The sequence below is a fragment of the Motacilla alba genome, chromosome 1 (assembly GCF_015832195.1).
Source record: "Motacilla alba alba isolate MOTALB_02 chromosome 1, Motacilla_alba_V1.0_pri, whole genome shotgun sequence".
In the NCBI taxonomy this organism is placed as follows: Eukaryota; Metazoa; Chordata; class Aves; order Passeriformes; family Motacillidae; genus Motacilla; species Motacilla alba.
Genome location: NC_052016.1, coordinates 97,478,776 through 97,500,982, shown reverse-complemented (window position 1 = coordinate 97,500,982; position 22,207 = coordinate 97,478,776). Strand labels below are relative to the sequence as shown.

Sequence of the window (22,207 nt, the reverse complement as noted above, 5' to 3'; positions counted from 1 at the left end):
TTTAAGTCCAAAAAGCAAATCCACAAATTATTTGAGCATTTAAATCCAAGATTCAGATGCAGCACTTCAGCTCTGTTTACTGAGAACAGAATTTTCAAATTTCCATCCTGCATCATTCATTTTTATGTGAAAGTAATTATGACTTAAGATTCTCTTTAGTTGAACCTCTGGAGGGCATGTGGACACCTGCATCAAAACTGAAAGAAACTACTTATTCCCAAGAGAATAAGCAATAATGAATAGTGGAGAGATGACTGCTTAGTAAGTTGCATACTTGGAATAAGTTACTAGGAAAACTCATACCTTTATCCAGAATTCTAAATGAGAAGTTAGACGGTCCATCTTGTGTTGAAGCTGGCAAGTTGTCTACCTTGCTGTCTACAGGCTTCTGAGTAGCACTTGAGATTTTTGCTGGTTCAGAGACTTCTGACTCTTTCTGTACTGTGCTCTGAGATGCTGGAATATGGCCTTCACTCTTTCTTGGGGGATTAAAACTGAAGCCAAAGAGTGAACCAGTGGCTGAAGTATTTCCAAACGTGAATGTCTTTGACTTTTCATTACTGAAAATGCTCTTGACGGATTCAGATCCAAATACAAACTTTGGAGGAGAAACCACTGTTTTTGTTGGTGTTTCAGAAGTACTTGACACCTCTGCAGCCTCTACAGTTGCATCAGAAGTATCATCACCATGGCTGACATCAGTTCTTTCTCTGGTTGTTTCTTCTAGCACAGCTACAGCATTTTTACCACATGGAGATTCCTTTGGTGTATTGGCACGAGAAGAGAGAGGCGTTATCAGTGTCTCTCTCTCTTGGGCGTGCTTTGCTTCATCAAAAATTTGCTTAAATGAGTCTGCAACATCTTGCAGCTTGAATCGCACAGCCAGAAGTTCTACTTTTCTTTCCCCATCTGCAAAGTCACATGCAGTCCATACCCAAGCTCTATCAGATCCTTTCATTTGTTGCATATTCATATCTGGTGTTATCCTGTGATTGGCACAGAGTTTTAGTACCTGGTCCCTTCTCATTACTATACGAACTTGTTTGTTGTCATAGTTCTGCAATATCTTGATATCCCCAATCCCTCTCTCTTTCCACTGATTTGCATCTTTGTCATATCTGTAGAGTTTGGCTCTATGACTGAAGACAACTTGCTCATTTTCCTCACCACTGGTCACTTCCACAAGATCAGGCAGAGGTACCACAGGTTCAAAGTACTGTCCATCTCTTTCCTCTTCTTGAGTAACATCAGAATCTTCATCTGTGCCTACTGATGTTCTACTCTGATTCTGTTTGGCAGGAGATTTGGATGGGCTCAAAGCAGATTTAAAGCTGAAACTAAAACCAGTGGTAGACTCTCCAAATCTAAACAGATTTTTCCTTACAGGGCTACTTGCAAGAGGCGATGCATAAACAGAACTACTTACACTATCATCTAACGCTTCTTCACGCAAGTCATAGTTATCCCACTCCAGAGTGGGGCCTGTACTTTCAGCATGTGGCTTTATAACCAAATCAGAAGTACTACTGGTACAAGCAGGGTTTACACTTTCCTCTTCTGACAGTTTCGTTTTGTCATCTGTCAGAAAAGTTTTGAGATCTTTTAGGCCACACTTCATTTCTTCTGCTCTCTGAATAAGCTGAGCTGTCCTACCTGTATCAACAAGTTTATGGGGTGTCTGCAGTGGTATATCTAGTAGTAGCCTCTGACATTCTTCAAACTTCTGTTTGAACTCCTCAGCCTGCTCTGGTGTCTTGAATTTTGCTGCCAGATGCTCCAACTTTGCATCACCATCAGAAAAGTCATTGGCCATCCACATCCATGCTTTGTCTGAGCCAGACAGCTGTTTCAAGTTCATTGTTGTCGTTATCCAGTGATTTGCACACACCTTCAGAACTTGCTCACGCCGCATTAATATTCTTACTTTGCCATTTACTTCGTTTTTAAGAATCTTCAGAATGCCCACCCCACGTTCCTTCCACTGGCTTGTTTCTGGATCAAACCTGAACAGCTTTACTCTCTGGGAATATAACACCTTCTCATCTTCCTCTCCTGTAAATGGTTCTACTTTTTCAGGCATCTGAACTATAGGTTCAAAATGGATATCATCGCTGTCCTCTGTCTTATACACATCATCATCCTTCTCACCAAGGTCAGCAGATGTGTTTGCTTTCTGATCTGTTTTAGAATTTTGTGAAGAAAACAACTTTTCACCTGCACCTGAAAAGCCTTTGAAGTTGGGATCCTTTTTGCCAAATTGAAAACCTTCCCCAGGAGTACTTTTTGCAAGCTCAGCAAAAGTAGAAGTGCTGCTATTTTGCCCAAAAACAAAGTCAATTTTCTCCTTGCCTGCTGTTTCTTGAAATTGGAATCCAATTCCACTGTCTGAAGGCAATTCCTTTTTGTCTTTTTCATCAACACTTTTCAAGAAACCAGTTGTATGGTCTTTGGATGGATCATCTTTCTTAGTGGTATTTTTACTAGACTCCTGTATCCCAAATTTAAATCCACCTGCAGGCATTTGCATTGAAAAGCTAAATCCTTCCTTTGCAGACTTCGCTTCAGTATCAGAAGAAATCTGAAATGTAAATGGCGGTGTCTTGCCTTGCTCAAGACCAAACTTGAAGCCTGTTCGCAACTGTCCTCCATCAAGTTCGGGCAATTTACTTTTCAAGCCAAAAGCAGGAGTTGGCAAAGTACCACCAGCTGGCTTAGCAGACGGATTCGGCGTTTCACAGGATACGCAGGCTAGCGAAGAACCTTCATTCCTCACAAGACAAGTACTACAATCCCACTGACCTTCCTTTTTAGTAAAAAGCCCTTCAAACCCATTTTTCTGCGGCTTACTTGTATCAGCAATGGAACCAAGCCCCAGAGCAGCAGATGCCTGAACAGAAGGTGTGGATGTATTTGGTTGATTTTGAGGTTTTGGACTCTGACAGGAACAGCAGTTCACATCTTCTGCTTCATTTCGGGTTGAGCATACAGAGCAGTCCCACTGACCTTCCTTTTTAGCAAAAGGAGATCCAAACTTGTCCTGCACTGCGTTACCACTTGGTTTCAAACTTGCAGAGTTAGTCACTGAGGTGCCATGTGTTTCCCACATACCTGGATTTGGACTTTGACATGATACACAATTCTTTACAGTTGCTTCATTTGGAACTAAACATACTTTACACTCCCATTGGTCCTTCTTCAAGAGATGCTGCCCAAACCCACCAGAACAGGCTTGCTGAGCATCTTTCCCAAATGAAATGGTAGTGCTAGGTGCAGTGGATGTAGCTGTAAGGGTGCCTTTGTTGTCAGGTTCACTGCTTGTTCCATCTTTTAGAAACTGAAAGCCCAAGTTCATGGTCCCAGAAGTGGTTCTGTTGGGCTCCTTGATGTCCTCATTTGCTGTTTCTTTTGCAGTCCCACTGCTCTGAGCCACAGATGTGTCGGCATTTGATCCCAAGGATTTTAAAATACTCTGTGCCTCCTCAAACTTTTTTTTGAAAAGCATTGCTTCTTCAGGTGTTTTAAATCTAATTGCAAGCTGTTCTGGTTTTGGCAATTCATCTGCGTAGTCTAAAGCATGCCATACAAATGACTTATCTGATGCAGCATTTGGAGTTAATTTCATATCAGTATTTATGTAATGATTTGCACAGATTTTCAGCACTTGGTCCCGTCTCATTAGGAGACGAAATTTGCCAGATACTTTATGTTTCAGTATTTTCACATTTCCAATACCCCTTTCTTTCCATTCTTTAGATTCTGCATCAAAACGAAAGAGCTTGGCTCTGTTGCAGAAGAATTCTTCTTCATCTTCCTCACCTGTCTTTACTTCAATCTTATCAGGAAGTGGCACCACAGGATCAAAATGAGGACCATCATCATCCTCATCCCCACCATGGGTGCTTCCTCCTTCTGTTTCATGACTTCTATTGGCCAAATCTGAATTTGAAGCCATAAATACAGGTTTACTTGGTTCTTGAACACCAAATGTATCACTCTTCTCAAAACCCACATTTTTGTGTACATTTTGTCCTGTGTTTTCTCGAAGAGAGATGCCTGGAATATGTTTATTGCTAAAATTGAAGATATTTCTTGAACTGTTTGTGGGATCGCTAACTGGCTTTTGATCAATGTATCTATCATCCTGTAAAGGTTTGTCAGATGTTAGAAGATCCAAGAGGCTTTCTCTACTATTAAAAGGTGCATTAAGGGGCTGTGGTGCAACTTGAGGGGGAGAAGAAAAAGTGAAGTCCCCATCATTAGACTTGAAGTTAGGTTTAAACTTAAAAGTTGTCGGCTGACTTGGCTGTGCTGGTGTTGATAGAGGTGGTTTAGATCCTTCTGCTGCTCCCGGCTGTCCAAATTTAGGCATTGCTTTTGGTTCTGCAGGCTTTAAGGTGGGTGGCGTGACTGAACGGTTTGTGAAATACCCCGGTTTAGGCAGTGTTGGATTGGTGCTTGCCTGTGGAACACTGTAGTTGTAATAGTCATCAGCTGTACGAGGAGAAATGAGTGTAGTACCAGGAGAATCAAAACGCAGAGGTGGGCCATACATTTCTTGGGAAAACATACAACCAGAAGTGTTTTGCAGAGGTGGCGTATGCATGGGTGGTGGCTGATAGGAATATATATGTGGCTGAGGCGTAAGTCTGTTCATGCCATAGACAGGAGGCTGAAGAAAAAGCAGAAAACAAGTGCTCTGCTTATTATGGTAACAAAGAGGACAAAATCTTACTGAGCTGAAGCCCATGTAACATGTACTCTAAAAAGAAAGACATGCTTTCAAGTTTAAACCTAAACCAGTTTTGCCTTAGCTTAAAACTTGATGAGCATTTGAGAACAAACATTGAAAAAGGGCCACAATATGAGTGGATTTTACACGAAAAAAAGCTTTGAAAATCCCATTCTCTTTTGCCACACAATTAAGGGGGGGAATAGTTAAGTACTATCATACATACCTGTGGGAGAATACACACATATAAAATATACTTTTCTAGCTTTTCCACCCAAACTCCATATCCCAGAAGTTAACCAGGGAGACAAATAATAATTCTATACCTAGCAGTTTAAGTTGACCAAATTCTGCATAAGGAACTGCAATTACATCCAGCTATGTACAGAATCAAAACCAGTCAGTCATTTTTACATCATTGGAAGCAATTTAAGGAAATAAATTTATTCTCACCTTTGCTGGTGTTACATTGGTTGCAGCAGTTCCCAGAAGATACTGAGAGTTATAGGCAGGTGACTGGCTGTAGAACACAGATGGGCCAGTGGTGGCAACTAAAAAGGAACAGCAGGAAAAAATAGTTAACACTTATTTTTTCTTGTTGTTGTTTTCTACATACTCTTCCCAGCAATCAATTTTTAACTGTGAATCATTAAAACATTTAAGCATTATTTTCACAAGTCTTATTTGATTTAGCTAAGCATTTAGACAAAATTTCTGCAGCAACTTGCCTGTTAAAGGGGCTTCATGAAGATTTTGTGCTCTCTGATAACTGTCCGGTATTGCATCAGTTCCATAGTTTTCAGCAGGCCATCGATGAGATGCATTTGTGTTGGAATTATTAAGTTTCATTTCTTGCATTTCATTCTGCCAAGACAGGGTGCCAAGCAAGAGTGTAAGTATTGACTGCAGAGGTGTTTGTTGAAGAAAATATAAGGCACAGTCGCCACCCTTTTGCTATTCAAAAGCATGTTCAATCCATGGTATGGGGGTAATTAAAAAAGAAGTACCTTCCAGATCATGCAAGACATGCCCATGGAGTACCAAGTACTTCCATTGTGTTCTAAAGCCAGAACAAGCCAGTAAAAAACCCAGAACCAAGCAGATGAGAACCAAGCTAATAAAAACAGAATTCTTTCTACATAGAGAAGAGAGTCCCATAGATGGGACTCAGCACTCCCGGTCGAAGTCCCAGAGAGGAGCTTTTAAGTAAAAGGATTTACTCTGGTACTCATTTTAGGCAACTATTTACAGAAAGTAATTCTAGGAACTGTAACTTAGTCCATGCTCTCATCACTAGATCCCTACCACAACTAAAAGGCTTACAGTTCATTACTGAATATGGTGACAGAATTTTTACCTTTAAAGCTTCCACTTGCTGACAAATCATTTGAAGTATAGATTTATGGTCTTCTGCCCACTGAGGGGGAGTTTTTGGAGAGAACTAGGAAAAAAAAATGTCAATTGATTCATTTGAATTTTTCTTACAAGATAACAATGCCCTGAAATAATAACTGGCTGACATACCTTGTAGGTCTTAGTTGGTGAAAAAGAGAACTTGTTTGGTGACGGAGTGGAATGTTTCATTGCTGAATCTACAGTTCGTGACAGACCATTTCTGAAGGCAAGACTTCCCTCTTCACAGTTCTCACCAAGTTCCTGGACCACTGTATCTAACACTTCTCTCACAGTTTCAAGAGACACTGGCAACTAGAGAATTTTTTCAAACATGAGTCATGACTGCAATTCTCCCTCAGAACAAGACAAACTACATTTAGAATTCTGGCTGAGCAATTCACAAGTCTTTTCATTACGTAAACACTGGGGATTTTTCAGCAAAGTTCTTAACTTGTTAGGATTCACGTAAGTAAACAAGTCATACAAACCATTTTATTTCTTCAAACTATCAAACTAAAAGACAGTGACAAAAGCTTTTTGTTTACATTAGAGCTTTCATCCACAGGGCAGCCAGGACACCATATGATCTGGTAGGTTAGAGAAGTTACCCAGGATTTAACTTGCCTGAAAGTCTGGACTAAAAAAAAAAACAAACCTTGAATGCAAAGGATTTCATTTTTCAAACAGTAACCTAAGCTACTTCATTCCTTGGAAGAAGTTTTTAAAGCAAAAATTACTTACTTTCTCAGTAATTGACATATCTGAGGAGCTTTCTGCAATAATTTTCATTAGATAATACTTGGCTTTAAGAAGGTAAGTTTTACGCTCCTCATGTTCTTCTGGCAGCATGACATCATTTTCAATCTCTTCTGCTTTTCTTTGGAAAATCTGAAGAACAGGATGCAGAGTGAATAGTATCAGTCAGAAGGAAACTGAATAAAGAGAAGCGCTTCTGGGTAATGCAACTTACAAACTTACCATGGCAAGATTCCAGTATGACACCACATTCTCAATAGCTTCAAATGCTACTAAAGCATCATCAGTTTTGCCATCAACTGCATCCAACATAGCAAATGCTATCTGTGCCTCTTCTTCATATGCTGCAACCTGAAAGGCCTACAAATAAGTGAAGGAAAACTTACAATTAACAACGGAACAACATAACCTTCCTCCTTTAACGTGGGGAAAATTGTTGTTGAGAAGTTGGTACTGAGGGTGTTCAGTGCCTTCAAATCATAAATACCATTTCAAAGGGAAGACCAAAGTTACAAGGAGAGAATTTTCCCCCTTTATAAAACACTATTACCAAATCTCATCTTTAAGAGCTTCACAGTAGTAATAACATAGAATAGTACAATGTAGACAAAAATCCCACAACTATGTACATTTCTGACATAGACCCTTCTCTTCAGCCTTGGCTCAATTGATCTGTACCTGAATGTCTACACTATGGAAGTGTTTGAAGAGAGGATCAGTAGGTTCAGAAATACTCCTCTTCTTTTTGATAGTTTCCAGCATAGGCAGAACTTTCTTCCAGTAGTAGACACTTCGTCCAATATATTCCTTCTGGTCATAGAAGGAGTTAAGGTTAATTCCCTGGTGAAGAAAAGGGAACAGATGCAGATGTTATTTCAACAAATCCAAGTCAAAATGCTACTCCTACATATCCTTCTCCTATTTTCTTTAAGAGTTCCAAAGTCCTTCTCTGACATTAAGCACAGTAGCTATGTTAAGTAACATACATGTAGAAAATAACACTACAGTTTAAGACAAGAGTATTTCATAGAGTGACTAGAACAGTAAGTTTGCCTGATAAAATAATCAGCTGCTCTTAATAGAACACATTCATCCCATCCCCCATCCCCTCAGTCTGTTCATAATTGATAAAATAAGAAAAACACTTTTGCTTCCATGTATTTAAAAGTAATCTCAGCTTACTGTTTTCTGCAAGCTTTTTGCCCAGTGTATGATTAAGGCAGGTTGAAGGCCATGCTTGTCCAGGGTCCGCAGAGTACTTATGCCATGCTGTACAATAAGCCTCAGCTTTGCTGCTGTTCCTGGTCTGAATATAAGAAACATTCCTTGATTAGTATTTTGTGGTTTTCATCTGTTCACATACCATTCACTTGATGAATACAGCCTGCAGCTTTAATCCTAACTTGCCTCTAGGTAAGAAATGCATTGTTAGAAATGAAAATTCCCTTTACAGAAATCTTTCAAGCATATCAAGTCCCTACTACAAAAAAGATTCAATGTAAAAAATAGGCAAAAAAATTAATTTTACAAGAATCTATAGGGACAATCCAAACTGTTGTAGCAGACACTCCCTAAAGGCTTGATCAAACATTTCCAAACTGAAAAAGCCTTACACTGATTTTCTCTGAAGAAGAGTACGAACAGCATCCCACCAGGATCTTTGCTTTTCAGTATAGAGTTGTTTGCATATTGGCAATGGTAAAAATTGAGGCTGATGTGCACTGTAGTGAAAATTAAACTTCTCTTGCAGTTGTAAGTTGCTAGTGAATATCACCCCAAGTAGGAACACCTGTTTTTAAAAAAATAAATCAAAGTTATTAATTACAAAAAACTTAATTTGTACAGTACCTTGAAGAACTTGAAAGTTCACTTACTTCAAGGTCTAACAGGCAAATAGATTCAGGAGCATCTGTCTCAAGTCTTGATGTTTCTTGGGGCAAGTGAAAAAGCTGTTTTAACCATTTGCGCATGGGAGGTAAGACTGACATAGAGTTCCACTGCAAGCCAAGCCACACGAGGTGCTGGAGACTGCCACTGTGCAATCGAATGGCACCTGCACAAAAAACAAGGTTGGATGCAAATGTCAGCTTCCTGCAAGCCCTCAGTACTACTATCTGATCAAAGCTGGGTTTCACATTGCACTCTGTCAGAGGGACCAAAGATACTTTAAGCCAACGAGCATCAAGATTCCAGGTTTCACCTACAAAGGGTTACAAACTTCAGTATAGACAAACATACCAAGTCAATCTAAGTGCTCAAAGCCATCAACTGCTTAAGCTTCTGAGGAGATGACTCTCATAATTCTCCATTCTCAGCTTATTCAGTCCAATAGATAACTAATTTTAGCAAACCTATTTACTTCTCCAAAAATCCTTAAGGAATTACTGAAGAAGCACTTCTTTACATTGCAATAAAGCGTAAGTCCTTCCTATGACATTAAGGCAACTTTGGACAGCTATTCCAGGCATTTGTCTTTTGTTGCAGTACAAGTATTTGTGTACCAGTACCTCTTGCACAAGTATTTGCAGAAGAGGTTACAGTACAAAAAGCTGTGTTGAGTTTCAGAAAGTAACACTTCTTACCAATATCGTATTTGTGAAGTTCTAGTTGCACTGGTGCTTGTGTACTGACATTTCCAATATCATCTGTGCCAATAAAAGACCTCTCTCTAGAAGCTCCACTCTCAAACAGGCTATCAAACAATGCAAATGAGCCGCTCTTGTTTGCAAATGATTCCACAATCTCCTTAAAGAAGTCTTGCTTGCCATGACTTAAGTTCAGCAGCATATGACCTAGAAAACAAAAATATCAGTTCACATAAACAAAGCAGTGAACACGAGGAAAGCAGTATTTGCTACACTGGATTGCTCTTTGCTACTGAAGGCTGGATGGGAATCAGGATTTCCCCTTATGAAACCTACAGACTGTTCAGGTATGTTCTCCCTGTAATTAGGTCAGTGTTTCAGCACATAGGCTTTCCAAGCTTTTAGTGACAACAGCCCCAAAGAATTTGTAAATGCAGTTCTTTGGGAAAACAAAGCCCTCCTACCAAGACTATTCTAAGGGCATTGCAAGTGACCTTATAGCTGTAATACAAGCAGAAGCCTGCTTAAAAAAATCCATTCTGAAGTAAATGAACCTGATGTCTGGCAGCTTCATCTGTTTTCATCTAGGCCCTCTAAGAATCTTGTAGACTGAAACACTGTCTTATACTCTGCAGCAAAAAGAACAAAGCTGATGAACAAGTGAAAGGGGGAAACCAACTAATATTTTCTTTCCCTCTTGGGGCTAACGATACTTGCAAAATAGCATCAGCAGGCAGAAGCCATTTCCAGTAGATTTAACAACAATAAAAGCAAAATTCTACCTTAGCATGCTAGATAGTCAGTAAGGTCAGAAAAAACCCTACCACTATTGAAACAAGGAGAACACACTCTACCAGCAGCTTGAGAAAAATAACTTTAGGTATCAGAACCAAAGTACTGTTTTGTTTTACATATGCAGTCAGAATCTATAAGGCTTTACTATATACTGGAGTGATATTGTTACAAGATACACAAATGTGTTGTTCATCAAATCTTAGACTTTACAGTAAATCTGCAGCATTGCAATTGAACTATGCAGCTATTTTTTTATTACCAGACTGGCTTTTTCGATCACAGGCCAACATTTCTAGCATATCTTGTCCGGTTTGATCCCCCTTTATGAGTTTTGACTTTGGTTTAGGAACCTGGTGAAGTAAGGAGAAAATTGTTACAGGTTTTTCACAGTAAGAGCAGGACATTTAAATGAACCTTAGAAAATATGAAATAAGCTTATTTTTAGCATTAGAAAGCTGTAAGAAAACAAGCATTATTCATTCTGAAGGTACATATATTGGGTTATGGTTCTGTGTGGGATGAGCAAAGAGCAGAGAACCCACCTAAAGTACAAGATGTGCAAGTAAAGCTATTGAAAGTAACATTAAGTGTACACAAGAGCAAGTAATGCAAGCAAATGATATAAAAAGGACAGTCAAGGCAAAGAATTCATAAGGCAAAGAACCTTGATTTTTTAAAATTCTGTTGTCTATCCAACAAGTATATGGGAACTATTCAATTCCTCTCCTTTCCTCCCTATAGAAGTAACACTCAACATGTGTACTTGTATTATGAAAAAGGAAATATCCTGCAGGAAATAAATGCACTAATACTTAAGAATCAGGTTACTCTGGCAAGGGGAACAATTGAAGGTATACTTTTACCCAATTTGTGTAATTTGAAACTTTTAAACAATAAGAGAGGAGGGTTTGGTGAGTGAGGACAGCTCTCCTTTAGATACACAAACACTAGTTCATCTCAGGAATACAGGAATTCAACACATGCACAGCTAGAAAATGTCCAGAAAAGGATCAACTGAAGACTTAGACTGAAAAATCATTTACCTGAAAACTCAGGAGATAACACAATGCTGCTAGTTCACACATAGCTCTCCACTGTGTCTCATTGTCTTGGGCCATTTTCAGCAGCAAAGCTCCAGCATGCATGTACAGCTGTCCTTTCATTTCCACATAGGTACGAGACAACTCATCAGCCGCACTCACATATGGCTTTACTGACTGAAGTGCACGATCAAAACTAAAATGCAGAGAAGACTAATGCTAAATAGAGTCCTGGTAAGAGCTATAGCAGCTGATTTTGGTTCGTGCAATTGAAGTGTGAATTAAGTAACTTCATGAGTCAATGGTAAGTACTGTTTCTATTGTTTAAACCCAAGTTACTAGAAAGTATAATCACCTCGAACTCCCAAAGCTCGCAAGTTTATTTAAGTAAATATTACCTAGATACTTAGTCTTTTTCATCACACTTTTTTGCACAGCTACTTTTAAAACTATTGTCCTGAACCACATGGATAAACTTGTTCACTACTGCAGATTTAGAGAGATACAAAAGGTATTATTGATTCTGCCTCTTATCAGAAAGATCCAAAATACTGTTAAACAGGCTGTTCAAAAAAAGAAGGTACTACAGAAATTCTAGTGCCTTTAGATTACTATAAAAGCCCCACTCAGAAGAGGGCTTCCAGAAAATAGTTAAAACAATTTTTCAATTGCTGGACAAGACTATAATGGCTGTTAGCACTGCCATGATCTGGAAATGCTTCAGATGTGAACATCTCAAAACACTCTAGTAAATCAGAAGCAGAAAAACCCCACATGGTCAATGTTAGAGGAGAAAAATAAAATAAAACATATTTGGGTATTAAATATGGCTTATCCATTCTGTACTGCTTCAAATACTCAGATAAGATTAATAGACTCAAGAATATTTTTACAGAACGCAATATAACAGCCATTATACTACTGAGGAACAAAGATACATTAGTAAAAACCAGTAACAAAGGAAAGATAATGTCAAGAAAGAAACACAGATCTTAATCAAATTATTGACTACGAACACTATTTTGTACTACTCTAGGTGCATCACAGATGGTAAGCCTTTAAGCCAGCTGAAACACCACCAGTTTTCTCTGAAGGAGACTATTCTTGCTTCAGGTGGTTTCCTCCCTCCCCATTATACTATATACACAACGTTCCTAATTACTTCAGTGTGCTGTGTTATTTAATAACAGAATGACTAGGACAAAGTTGACACACACAAGAGGTAGTTTTGGTTTTCCAGTTTGACTTCTGTTGTTCTGTTTGGATTGGAGTTTTTTGGGCCAGTGGTTTTTTTTTCCAATTGTCTGGGAAATCTGGATTAGTCAATTACTGAAGCACAGAACAACTTTTCTATTTGAAAGAAAAGAAGGTACAAAGACCCAGGATACAAATGAGTCTTCTCCATGGCTGTGTGCTGACCATTCAAGCATCTGTGAAAAGACAGCTTGGGGTTCACACCCAGTAAGAAACACTCTTGGTGATCAGTACAGAGAATCTCCTCCCCCATCCAAAAACAAGCTGTGAAACAGAAGTTTGGCAGAGGTTATGTGACCCCAAACAATTCTTAGAGGGCTTTTTCTTATTACAGAAAAGTTTAAACAGTACCTTTCAAGTGCCTCTCTGCATTCCTGAACATCTCTAGAAGAAAGTGTCAGTTTGACAAAGCTGGAATAGGCCAGCAGATGATCTTTCTTGATAGTTCTCCAGTTATTTTTATCATACTCCAAGTCTTGTAAAGATTCCAGATATTCCTAAAGAAGAAAGTTCATCACAGGATAAGGAACAGTCATCCTTCCATGAAGACAAGGGCAGTACTTCTCCAAAACACACTAGCAGCATTTATTGCATAATCCAGTTTCACACGTGAGACCTTAAGATATTCTTCAGCAGTAAAGTTCCAGGGAACTACTTGCTTGAGCAATTTTATCCCTAATGGAACTGCTGTGTCTAACTCAGCTTTTGAAGTTAGAAACTCAATAGCTCTATAAAGTTTAATTTTAGGGAGAAAATTCCAATTAAAAAAAAACCACAAGAAGTATTTTGTAGTTCCACTGGTTTCAGCAGACTTGCATTTGAAGGAGTTAAATCCCTTGAGAAATAGCTGTCAGAATAAGGACACTAAGAGAAACAGAGCAGATAAAAAGATATGGAAGACTACCACAGGATCAAAATATGATTAAACACCTCAAATGTCTCTACAACACAGGAACACCATTCCAAGCTTGACTGCAAAGGTATTCTCTTCTCTGCCTCCTGACAATGGAGCACAGCATCCTTTAATCTGTTATTTGAACGACAGAGCGCAACTAGTCTGATGTTTATGTAGACATCATCTGGTCTTGCATAAAGTTCTGCTTGAATCAAGTCAAAAAGCTGATTCCACCCATCTTCACCTTTACAATCCAGTAACTGCTCCTGTTAAAACATGAAGGCAACATAGTATTATTTCATTTGCCACATCAGTCTTTTCAGCAACTACAGTACTAGGTATCATTCTTTCCTTCACTACATAGACTACATCGCTCTAGCTAGAGTACTCTTAATAGCTTTCAGGTATTACATAAAGTTTGATTAAATACTCAAATATTTAAAAATGTACATGACTATCACAGAAGAAAAGTGCTCAGAAGAATTTGCCTCTTACCAAGAGAGAAATGCTGAGAGGAGTAACAGTAGACCATACCACAGACTACCTTGCATTAAAAAAACCCAGACACCTTGAGACTTCATTGTGGCTGCTGCCCAAAATTACACAAAACTAAAAAGCTACACAAAATTAACATACCTGTGCAAAAGTGACATTGCATGGCACAAAGTATTTACATGGTATTTGAGAATTACAGCATTTCTCACACTGCGCAGAAATGATCATAATACAGATTTAAAAACAAAAAAGCAGTGTAAAGCAAGAAAGTCTGAGTTCACAGATCACCTTCCTGCCAGTGACACAACGGAAAAAACACACACCTATCTAGTCCTTACCTTCTTGACTGTGATAAATAACAATTTCTCAGCATTTGGAAGAGGATTAAACTTGAAACATTAGCAAGGGTATGAAAGCATGCAGCTGCAGCTTCCTTTAAAACTGGACAAAAATGTCAGAGTGTAACATCTAATAGTTTTAATATTAAAGATACTAAAATAATTTGGTGAGAGTTTTGCTTGAGGTGACATGCAAAAGCCACTCCAGGACAGGTGCTGAAAGTTTGTTCAAGCCTTTGAACAGAGGTAATTTTGAACTTACCTTCAACCTGTAAACAGCAGGGCTCCCAGGAAAGAGCTTAGCAGCTCTGTCAACCCAATATTTTGCTCTTCCATCCGTAATGTCATTATTGCATAGTAACTCCGCAATCTTCAAAACAAGATCTTTCTGTGTTGGGTTCAACTCCACAGAACGCTATTTTTCCCCATGGAGACACAGGAGTAAAAAAAAAAAAAAAAAAATAGGCAATTTTAACTTATGATCCACATACAACAGGTAAGAGCTACAAGCTACATTCCCACAAACATACCCAGCTATTCAAATCAGTTAAATCTATAAATACAGAGTATATAAGAAAAGCCTTTCTACATGCTACCACTAGTTTACAGCACCCAAATAGAACTGCTAAAATTCAGAAAAGCGTAAGAGAAGTAATGCAAACCATTTCCTCTGCATCTATCACTAGCTACTACTATACAAAGACAGCAGGACTATAACAACCTCTAGTCTAGCCAGGTGTAAAAACTTGAAAAAAATTAAGACACGGTTTAGGAAGTGTGATAGCACTTCATACATAGAGTTGTATTGGCCAGACTTCTGAGCACATCTTTGTCTCTGAAACCAGAACAAAGGCAACCCAACTGGAAATTTGACATTAATATGCTTGCCTAATCAAAATTATATTTGTCCCTCCCCTCTGCACCTGCCCTCAAAACCAACCAAACAAAAAACACAGTATTCCTACAGTCTTCTAGCAGCAACTAAACTCCAGCTGTCATCACAGTTTGCATTACAGGATTCAATGACAGTAGTCCAAGAGGCTATGCATGACTTGGGGAGAATTTAACAGCAAGTTAAAGATCAAGTCCAGAAGAAAAAAACAAAGAAGCAACTTCAAAATATACTACAGAAGCAAGCAGTATCAAGTGAAGCATCCCCTCCACAGTGGTTCACATGCTTTCCATTGTCAAATGTGCATGACACAGTTTTCCCAGGAGCATGTTTTCTTCTATGGCTTTGAGAATGTTCAGCCACAGAAGGGTTTTAGAAGTCCTTTTATAAAGGAATAAAGCAGAACATTAGAGGCTGTAGCTGAATGTAGTACTTACCTTGTAACACCCAAAAGCTTTTTCTATGTTATCCTCAGCTTCATAAATTTGTCCAAGAAATCTGTGTGCTTTGGGATCTCTCTCTTGTACATTGAGGTATGTAGATATATATCTATGAAGGGGAAAAAAGTCTGTTACTTGAGCTGTACTTTTCACTGACACTCCCCCTCCCACCCAAGCTCTAATGGCAACTTTATCTGCCATACAGGACACACAGACATATTTTGTTTTAGATGCTTTGGCCAGACCACAGAAGTATAGACATTTTTTGTTCCAGACACTTTGTCAGGACCATTAAGTAAGCAGCAATATGGTTTATACCTGCACAAATGCTACTTACTCACCAGCAAGTATTTCTGTTGACTGAAATAACAAAAGCAGGAATTTGTAGAAATACTAAGAATTACTTAATACAACAAGAAAAAAAAACAGTCAATTCAGCCAAGTAAGTTTTTTCAGTACCACACAGCTTATCTTCTTTGAAGTTATTGTTTTACAAAGATCTAAATAGCACTCAATGTCCATACTGCTAGCTTAAAGCAGCATGATATTCATCTTGGTTTCTCTGGTCTATTTCATAAAAACAAAGCTTTTCTTTCACATGTAGAGAACAAGAAAACAAATGTCCATCAATGCATGTTACCTTTTAGCAAGTTCATATTCTTTAATTTCAAAATACAGCTTAGCAAAGAGGAATCCTTTCATCGATTTCTGAAGGAGAAAAACCATGACAAACACACTTTAGACATTTGGTACTTCAAAAGTAAATCCCTTACGAGTGACCTTTCTTATCAGCAATGCCTAATACTCCAAGTGACTGAATTAGATAATTCGTTATCAGCTCAAATCCACCCATCATATATAAGGTTCGTTTCTGAAAGATGTAGGTTTAAGAATGAAAAGAATAGAAGTCTTTGCTATAAAAAGGTTACTAGGAAGATAGAGATTACAAGAGAAGAAAGCAACAAGCCTTTACGTGGTACTTCATACATCACTTGTTAAAGAGAGTGGAAGAATAGTGTAATCTACATTTAGTTCATTGCTTTGCAATCTAGCAAGGAAAGAAGATATTCCATAAATCAAGAGAAATCTGCCATTTAGCCCTACTGTAGTGTACTGTCATTACACACTACTCTTTCAGTATACCTGAGGAAAAAGCAACTTTTGCTTAAGTCATTCTAGGTTTGGGTAAGAAATGCCTTTATGCAGTAGTTGATTTCTGACTAAAATAACTTTAACATACACACCCCAGGAGCAAGAAGTGAAACAATCTTCCTGTTACAAGGCAGTAAAAAGAAGCCAGGGTGGCAGAAGCATGATCAGAGGAAAAGTGAAAGGAGTGAGTTAAAGAACTGATGGAGTTACAAGCAAAAAGTTACAAGTAAATCAGACAAATTTAAAGCTTGAATTCTCAATATCAGTTCAAAAACAATTTTGCTTTTGAACAAAGAAATACTGGAGCTAGTTACATCTATGATTCCAAACAAGTGCGTATATTTTGAATTCACTTGAATTGTATGTCTCCCTCCCTCTCTCACCACTGTTATTCATACAAAATTTTAAGAAGCAGTGAAAAATGAAAGCAGGCCTCGTAGGACACCAAGTTTCCAGGCTGTATTTTTGAAGCCTGCTATAAAAGGGAAACACTGAAGCATGTCAGAGTGGAGCTGCATTTGGCATCTTCTTTTAAACATGAATGAAAAGAAACTTCAATACAAATGCTTTGCAGCCTTATAAGCACCCCCTCCTAAAATCAACACAACAGGAAAATCAGTAACATTTTCCACCAGTGACTGTGCTTATACAATTAGTTGTAAGTATTACTTATTTAGTAAAAAAAAAAAAAAACCTAAACAAGTAAATATACACCAGCTGGTCTTAAGCACAACAGGAGAGGATTTATTTTGTTGTTGAGTTCACTAGGAACACCAAAGCAATTAAAGAGCACCTATGATTCTGAGAGTAATGCCCCTGACATTGGCTGCTCTAAACAGCACCCAAAGCAATTAAGCCACAGAACAACTTTGTTGCTGTTGGGAAAGAGATACAAATAACGATGATGTACACAAGGCCCGCACAAAGGCCCTACTGCATAATAGTGAACATGGATGTATTCACACTACACCACATAGTGCTGAATATTCTAACTTAAAAAAAATAAAAAAATCAATTCAAGAGCAGTAGAACAGGATCTTTCAGGATTAAATAGCTCCCATGAATTGCATCAGACTGCTCACTGTGATTCTTTTCCAGATACAATGAAAAATGATAACAAGTTATGCAGAGGTCCTCATCCTTCTGGCCAGTTACTAAAATACAACATTATTTTTTTCCCAGGTCCTCCTCTCCTAATACTACTACAAAGACAAGAATATTAATGACACAACACATAAAAGGAAACTCGAAAGTGCTTCACGTGTTCTTCGGTTACATTCTTCTGAAAAAATGAAACCGGCAATCTTTTTCTGAGAAACGAAACTCGGGAAACACAGGAACTAAACTCTTACAAAAGTAAAGAAGCCTGTACTCAGAGAACTGACGGACTCTTTAAAACACTAGGGCTTACCAGTTGTAAACCACAGGTGCACAGCTCTAGTAAACCACTGCTCCCAGGTAGGGAAAGCCCCTCCAGTACGCCAAACATCTTGGCCCTTCCTCAGCTTCCCCTACCTCACTCGCTTTACAGAGACCCCGAGTAATTACGCGCTCAGAAATACTCCCAAAGACACCTGAACTCACAGAACATCAGAAGAGTCAGGAATGGAAGAGACCTCTGGAGATCATCTAGCCCAACACCCTGCCACGGCTCAGTCACCTAGGGCACGGGCTACAGGCGCGTCCGGGTGGGGTTTGAGTATCTCCAGAAAGACATCCCTCCAGAGAGGGATCCTTCTTCTTCTTACCGCCAAGGACGTGAAGGGGCCAAGTACACCAAGCCCCTGAACGGCTCGGCGCGGGGAGCCCGCAGAGAGCGGCCGCCCCCGGGCCCGGCAGCGCGGGGGCAGCGAGCGCAGCCGCCCCCCGGCCCGGCGGCAGCGAGGCCTCCCCGCGGCGCGGGCCCGGCGGTGCCTCCGGACGCGCGGCAGGGCCTCCAGCGCCGCACGCGGGGCGGGCACGGGAAGCGGCCCCACACCGGCGGCACGGAGCGGCCGCAGCGCCCCCCGGGCCCGGCCAGGACGGGCAACGCGAGGCCGCGCTCACCTCTCTGGGGGACGGCGCCGCGGCCTGCAAGGAGGCGACGTAGCGCTCCACCTCGGGCTTCGTCCGCCTCATCATGGCGCCGCCGCGGCGGCGGGGACCGCGCCCGGCCTCTGTCGCGGCGGAACGCGCCCTCGCGGCCGGCCCGGCGGCCGTGGCGCGGCGGCTGCGGAGGGGCAGGCGGAGGGGAGGAGGGAGGAAGCGCAGCAGCGACGCGGCCGCCGCGCGTTACGCAAGTTCCCGCTCAGCCGCGCGGCGCGCGCAGCCCCGGCGCGCGCCGCCTCCCGCCCCCATATCAACGGCCGGGGGGCGGGACCGGGCCTGGCGGATCCGCGCATGCGCACGGGGCGCGGGCAGGGGTAGGAAATGTGTCGTGGAAAACTGTGAGGAAGCAAGTGATGGCGTTCTCTCGCCTAGTAAAATATAAAAACATACACGGTCATAATGTATTTATCACCGAAATAACATACTCTAGAATACTCTAGATATGTATATCTAGCCATCTATCTATCTGTCTATCTGTATATATTTAGGTAACAAATTTTCCCCTAAAGGTAAGTAACAGTTCTGGCGCCCTCGCCAAAGAAGGACGTGGAGCTGTTGGAGAAGTGCAGAGGAGAGACACGAAGTTGCTAGGGGGAGTGGAGCATCTCCCCTGCGAGGACAGGGCGAGGAAGGTGGGGCTGTGCGACTTGAAGGTTTCACAAAAACCTCCTAGCAATCTTCCAGTATCTGAGGGGCCTACAGGGAAGCAAGAGAGGGACTTTTTCTGGAACTGTAGTGATAGGATGAGGAGTAATGGGTACAATAAAAAGCGGGGCAATTTAGGTTAGATACAAGGAAGAAATTATTCGCTGTGATGGCAGTGAAGCGCTGGCTGCCCAGAGAGGCTGTGGGTGCCCCATCCCAGGCAGTTTTCGAGGCTGGGTTGGATGGAGTTCTGAGCAATCTGGCCTGGTGGGAAGTGTCCCGCATTAAAGACTAGATCTTTAAGGTCCCTTCCAGCCTGTAATATTCTAGGATTCTATACTTCATAGTTCAGAGCAACTATAAATTTAATCTGTAAGCATAAGGGCCTGCTTACTGAGATCTAATGTTCTAGAAAATGAGTCTCCAAATATTGTAGCAGCTGTGGTGGGAGGCCTTTTTTCCAGGCACTGTGGACAGTATAATTAAACAATTAAGCTCTAAAACACAGCTGGGAACGTGGACTAAAAGATGGACCAGCAACCCTCAAGGAAGGACCCATTTGCAAGTTGTAGTTTTACAGGTTTGGTGGCTCAAGGATGAGCCCTGTGGTGAAATTCCCAGCAGGAAGCCTCAGATTCTACTCACTGGAATTAGCCATCTTTCCTGCCAGTTCAGATGCTTTGGTCAAAATGAGGCTACTGGGCCATGTCTCTGAAGAAGTGTAATTAAAAATTTCTCCAGTTCTCAATCTTAAACAACCCATTGACAGTCACAGGATTCCTGCTACACCTCAAATATACTGACAGCACCAGAGCTCTTAACCTCTTTGCAGAAAAAATAAACATACCCAGCTTTTTCTCTGGGTCCATGTAAGACCCTGACTGAAAGAACTAATCCTCTTTTTTATTCTTTCTTCTATTAATGGTGATTTATTTAGACATTGGATTTAATTCCACAAAAAAGATTTTTTTTTTCTCTGTACTTTTAATGGTGTGCCTGCAGCTGGGATTATCATACAATTTATTATCTGCACTTGCCAGGCTAAGTAATGGAAGTGTTGGTGGTGGTGCAGAGGAGAACATTGGAATTTTCTTGACTCACTGGAGATTACTGCACTTCAGCTGATGGGGAGGCATGGGAAATTGCCTTCATATAGACCAGGTCCAGTACTTTGGCGCTGGTCACTGTCTCACCCAGCGCTGTAGAAGTGGCACCCCCTATGTTGTCCCTGCTGGTCGCAGCAGCGGGCAGGACAGCACTGGCTCGAGAGCTGGCCCTGCAACCTGACTGTGCTCATCGGAACTGGGCACAGGGCGTGCCACTGCTGGCAGCAGAAAGGCTTTAGGCTCAGCTCTTCCCCCTACAGCGACATCCACTGGGCTTGCTGGAGTGCTCCCTGCTGTCAGCCCGGCCCAGCTTTCTAAAGGAACCTGTCTTGCCTGTGCATGATTGATCCATGCAGCAGAAAGGGACAAAGCTTCTGAGGCATCCGTTCCCAAATCCCAGGCTCACGGATTCCCTGACAGACCTTACAGGGATCACGGGTAGAAAAACAGTACTAGGCTCTGCATCTTTTAGGAAAGTATGTGCAGCCACTCAAATATTTATAATACTTTGGGCCAGGAAGTGAGCTTCAACACCAGACGTGTAATTGTCCAGGCTGCCTAATTGCTGGCTTGCTCCCTGGCTCTGCTTTGCAACTGCTTTTAAGTAATCCTCTTCATGACCATGTGTAGGGCTATTATACCAATGACAGTTCATGACAAAGTTCCCAAGAGAGCAGTATGGATTTGGGGAACTCTCCACTTGAGATAGGACTCCAGTAATAATATTTTCACCATGAGGGTGATGAAATACTGGATCATACTATCCACAAAGCCCTGTGAAATCTCCTTGAGTGGTGATGTTCACAGTTTGGCCATGCAAGACCTTCTGTACTGGTGCAACTCTGAAGTTAGACCCACTCTGAGCAGATGGCTGAGCTAACTGATCTCTAGTGGTCCCTTCCATCCAACATTTTTACATATTTCATCAGGCTTTGAACCCTCAAGTACCCTCAGATGCTTTGAGTACTACATAGTGGGGTCTGCCATACACACACTAGAGTTCATGAAACAGAAGGTGCTGCCTTGGTGAACTGTAGCAGCGTTCACCATCAGGAACTTGGAAATGGAAAAACCCAGCCTGTGCCAGGCCCCAAGGGCCACCAGAGTGCAGAGGAAATCTGAGGCCACTGTGCTGCACACGGATGTAACCCTGAGCAATGTGGATATGAGCTAGGTCTTGTCATTCAGCTTTGGGGCTAGTGACCCTTTCCAGCTCTGAGCAGGGCACACATGGGCTGAAGGAGGAGATGTACAGTCAGTGTAACATGAAAACCTAGAAGACAGTTATAACTTCAGGAGGAAGCAAGAGTGTGTGTGGTCTACTGAATCCATGGCACAGTCCAAAATTCCAACAGGGCAACTGTGCTCATCAAGTAAACAATTTTTGAGGTAATTTTAAGCTTTCATAGTCTTCAACAGGGTCAGGGACTGACTACATTTATGAATGTCATGGCATTCAATAATTATGTAGGATAAAATAGACAAAAAATACCCTACCTAGCAATAAACTGGAAGTTTGGGGTGACAGTTTCATTGCAGTGAAAACAGAAAAGATAACAGGACGGCGCATGTTTTACACTCAGATGAGATACTTTCTTTAGG

At 40.9% G+C, this 22,207-nt stretch overlaps 1 protein-coding gene across 4 annotated transcripts in view; it reads right to left on the bottom strand.

Annotated features, from left to right (window-relative positions):
• The window catches only part of LOC119700039 (E3 SUMO-protein ligase RanBP2-like), a 33,661-nt gene extending 14,588 nt beyond the window's left edge, over nt 1-19,073 (bottom strand). For 3 of the 4 annotated variants that reach the window (XM_038134288.1, XM_038134296.1, XM_038134305.1), the window contains exons 1-20: nt 18,813-19,073; nt 16,255-16,322; nt 15,612-15,723; nt 14,545-14,697; nt 13,485-13,715; nt 12,906-13,051; nt 11,304-11,496; nt 10,520-10,610; nt 9,463-9,672; nt 8,755-8,933; nt 8,494-8,669; nt 8,063-8,186; nt 7,559-7,720; nt 7,103-7,240; nt 6,866-7,012; nt 6,254-6,436; nt 6,087-6,170; nt 5,458-5,593; nt 5,183-5,280; nt 304-4,669 (exon numbers count right to left, since the gene is read on the bottom strand). In XM_038134288.1, coding sequence (XP_037990216.1) covers nt 304-4,669; nt 5,183-5,280; nt 5,458-5,593; nt 6,087-6,170; nt 6,254-6,436; nt 6,866-7,012; nt 7,103-7,240; nt 7,559-7,720; nt 8,063-8,186; nt 8,494-8,669; nt 8,755-8,933; nt 9,463-9,672; nt 10,520-10,610; nt 11,304-11,496; nt 12,906-13,051; nt 13,485-13,715; nt 14,545-14,697; nt 15,612-15,723; nt 16,255-16,322; nt 18,813-18,887 — 7,072 coding nt within the window. In that variant the 5' untranslated portion in view covers nt 18,888-19,073. Of the gene's footprint in view, nt 1-303; nt 4,670-5,182; nt 5,281-5,457; nt 5,594-6,086; nt 6,171-6,253; nt 6,437-6,865; nt 7,013-7,102; nt 7,241-7,558; nt 7,721-8,062; nt 8,187-8,493; nt 8,670-8,754; nt 8,934-9,462; nt 9,673-10,519; nt 10,611-11,303; nt 11,497-12,905; nt 13,052-13,484; nt 13,716-14,544; nt 14,698-15,611; nt 15,724-16,254; nt 16,323-18,350; nt 18,742-18,812 lie in introns of those variants that run through there. The other variant, XM_038134315.1, reaches the window with a different exon arrangement.
• Between the last annotated feature and the right edge of the window lie 3,134 nt (nt 19,074-22,207).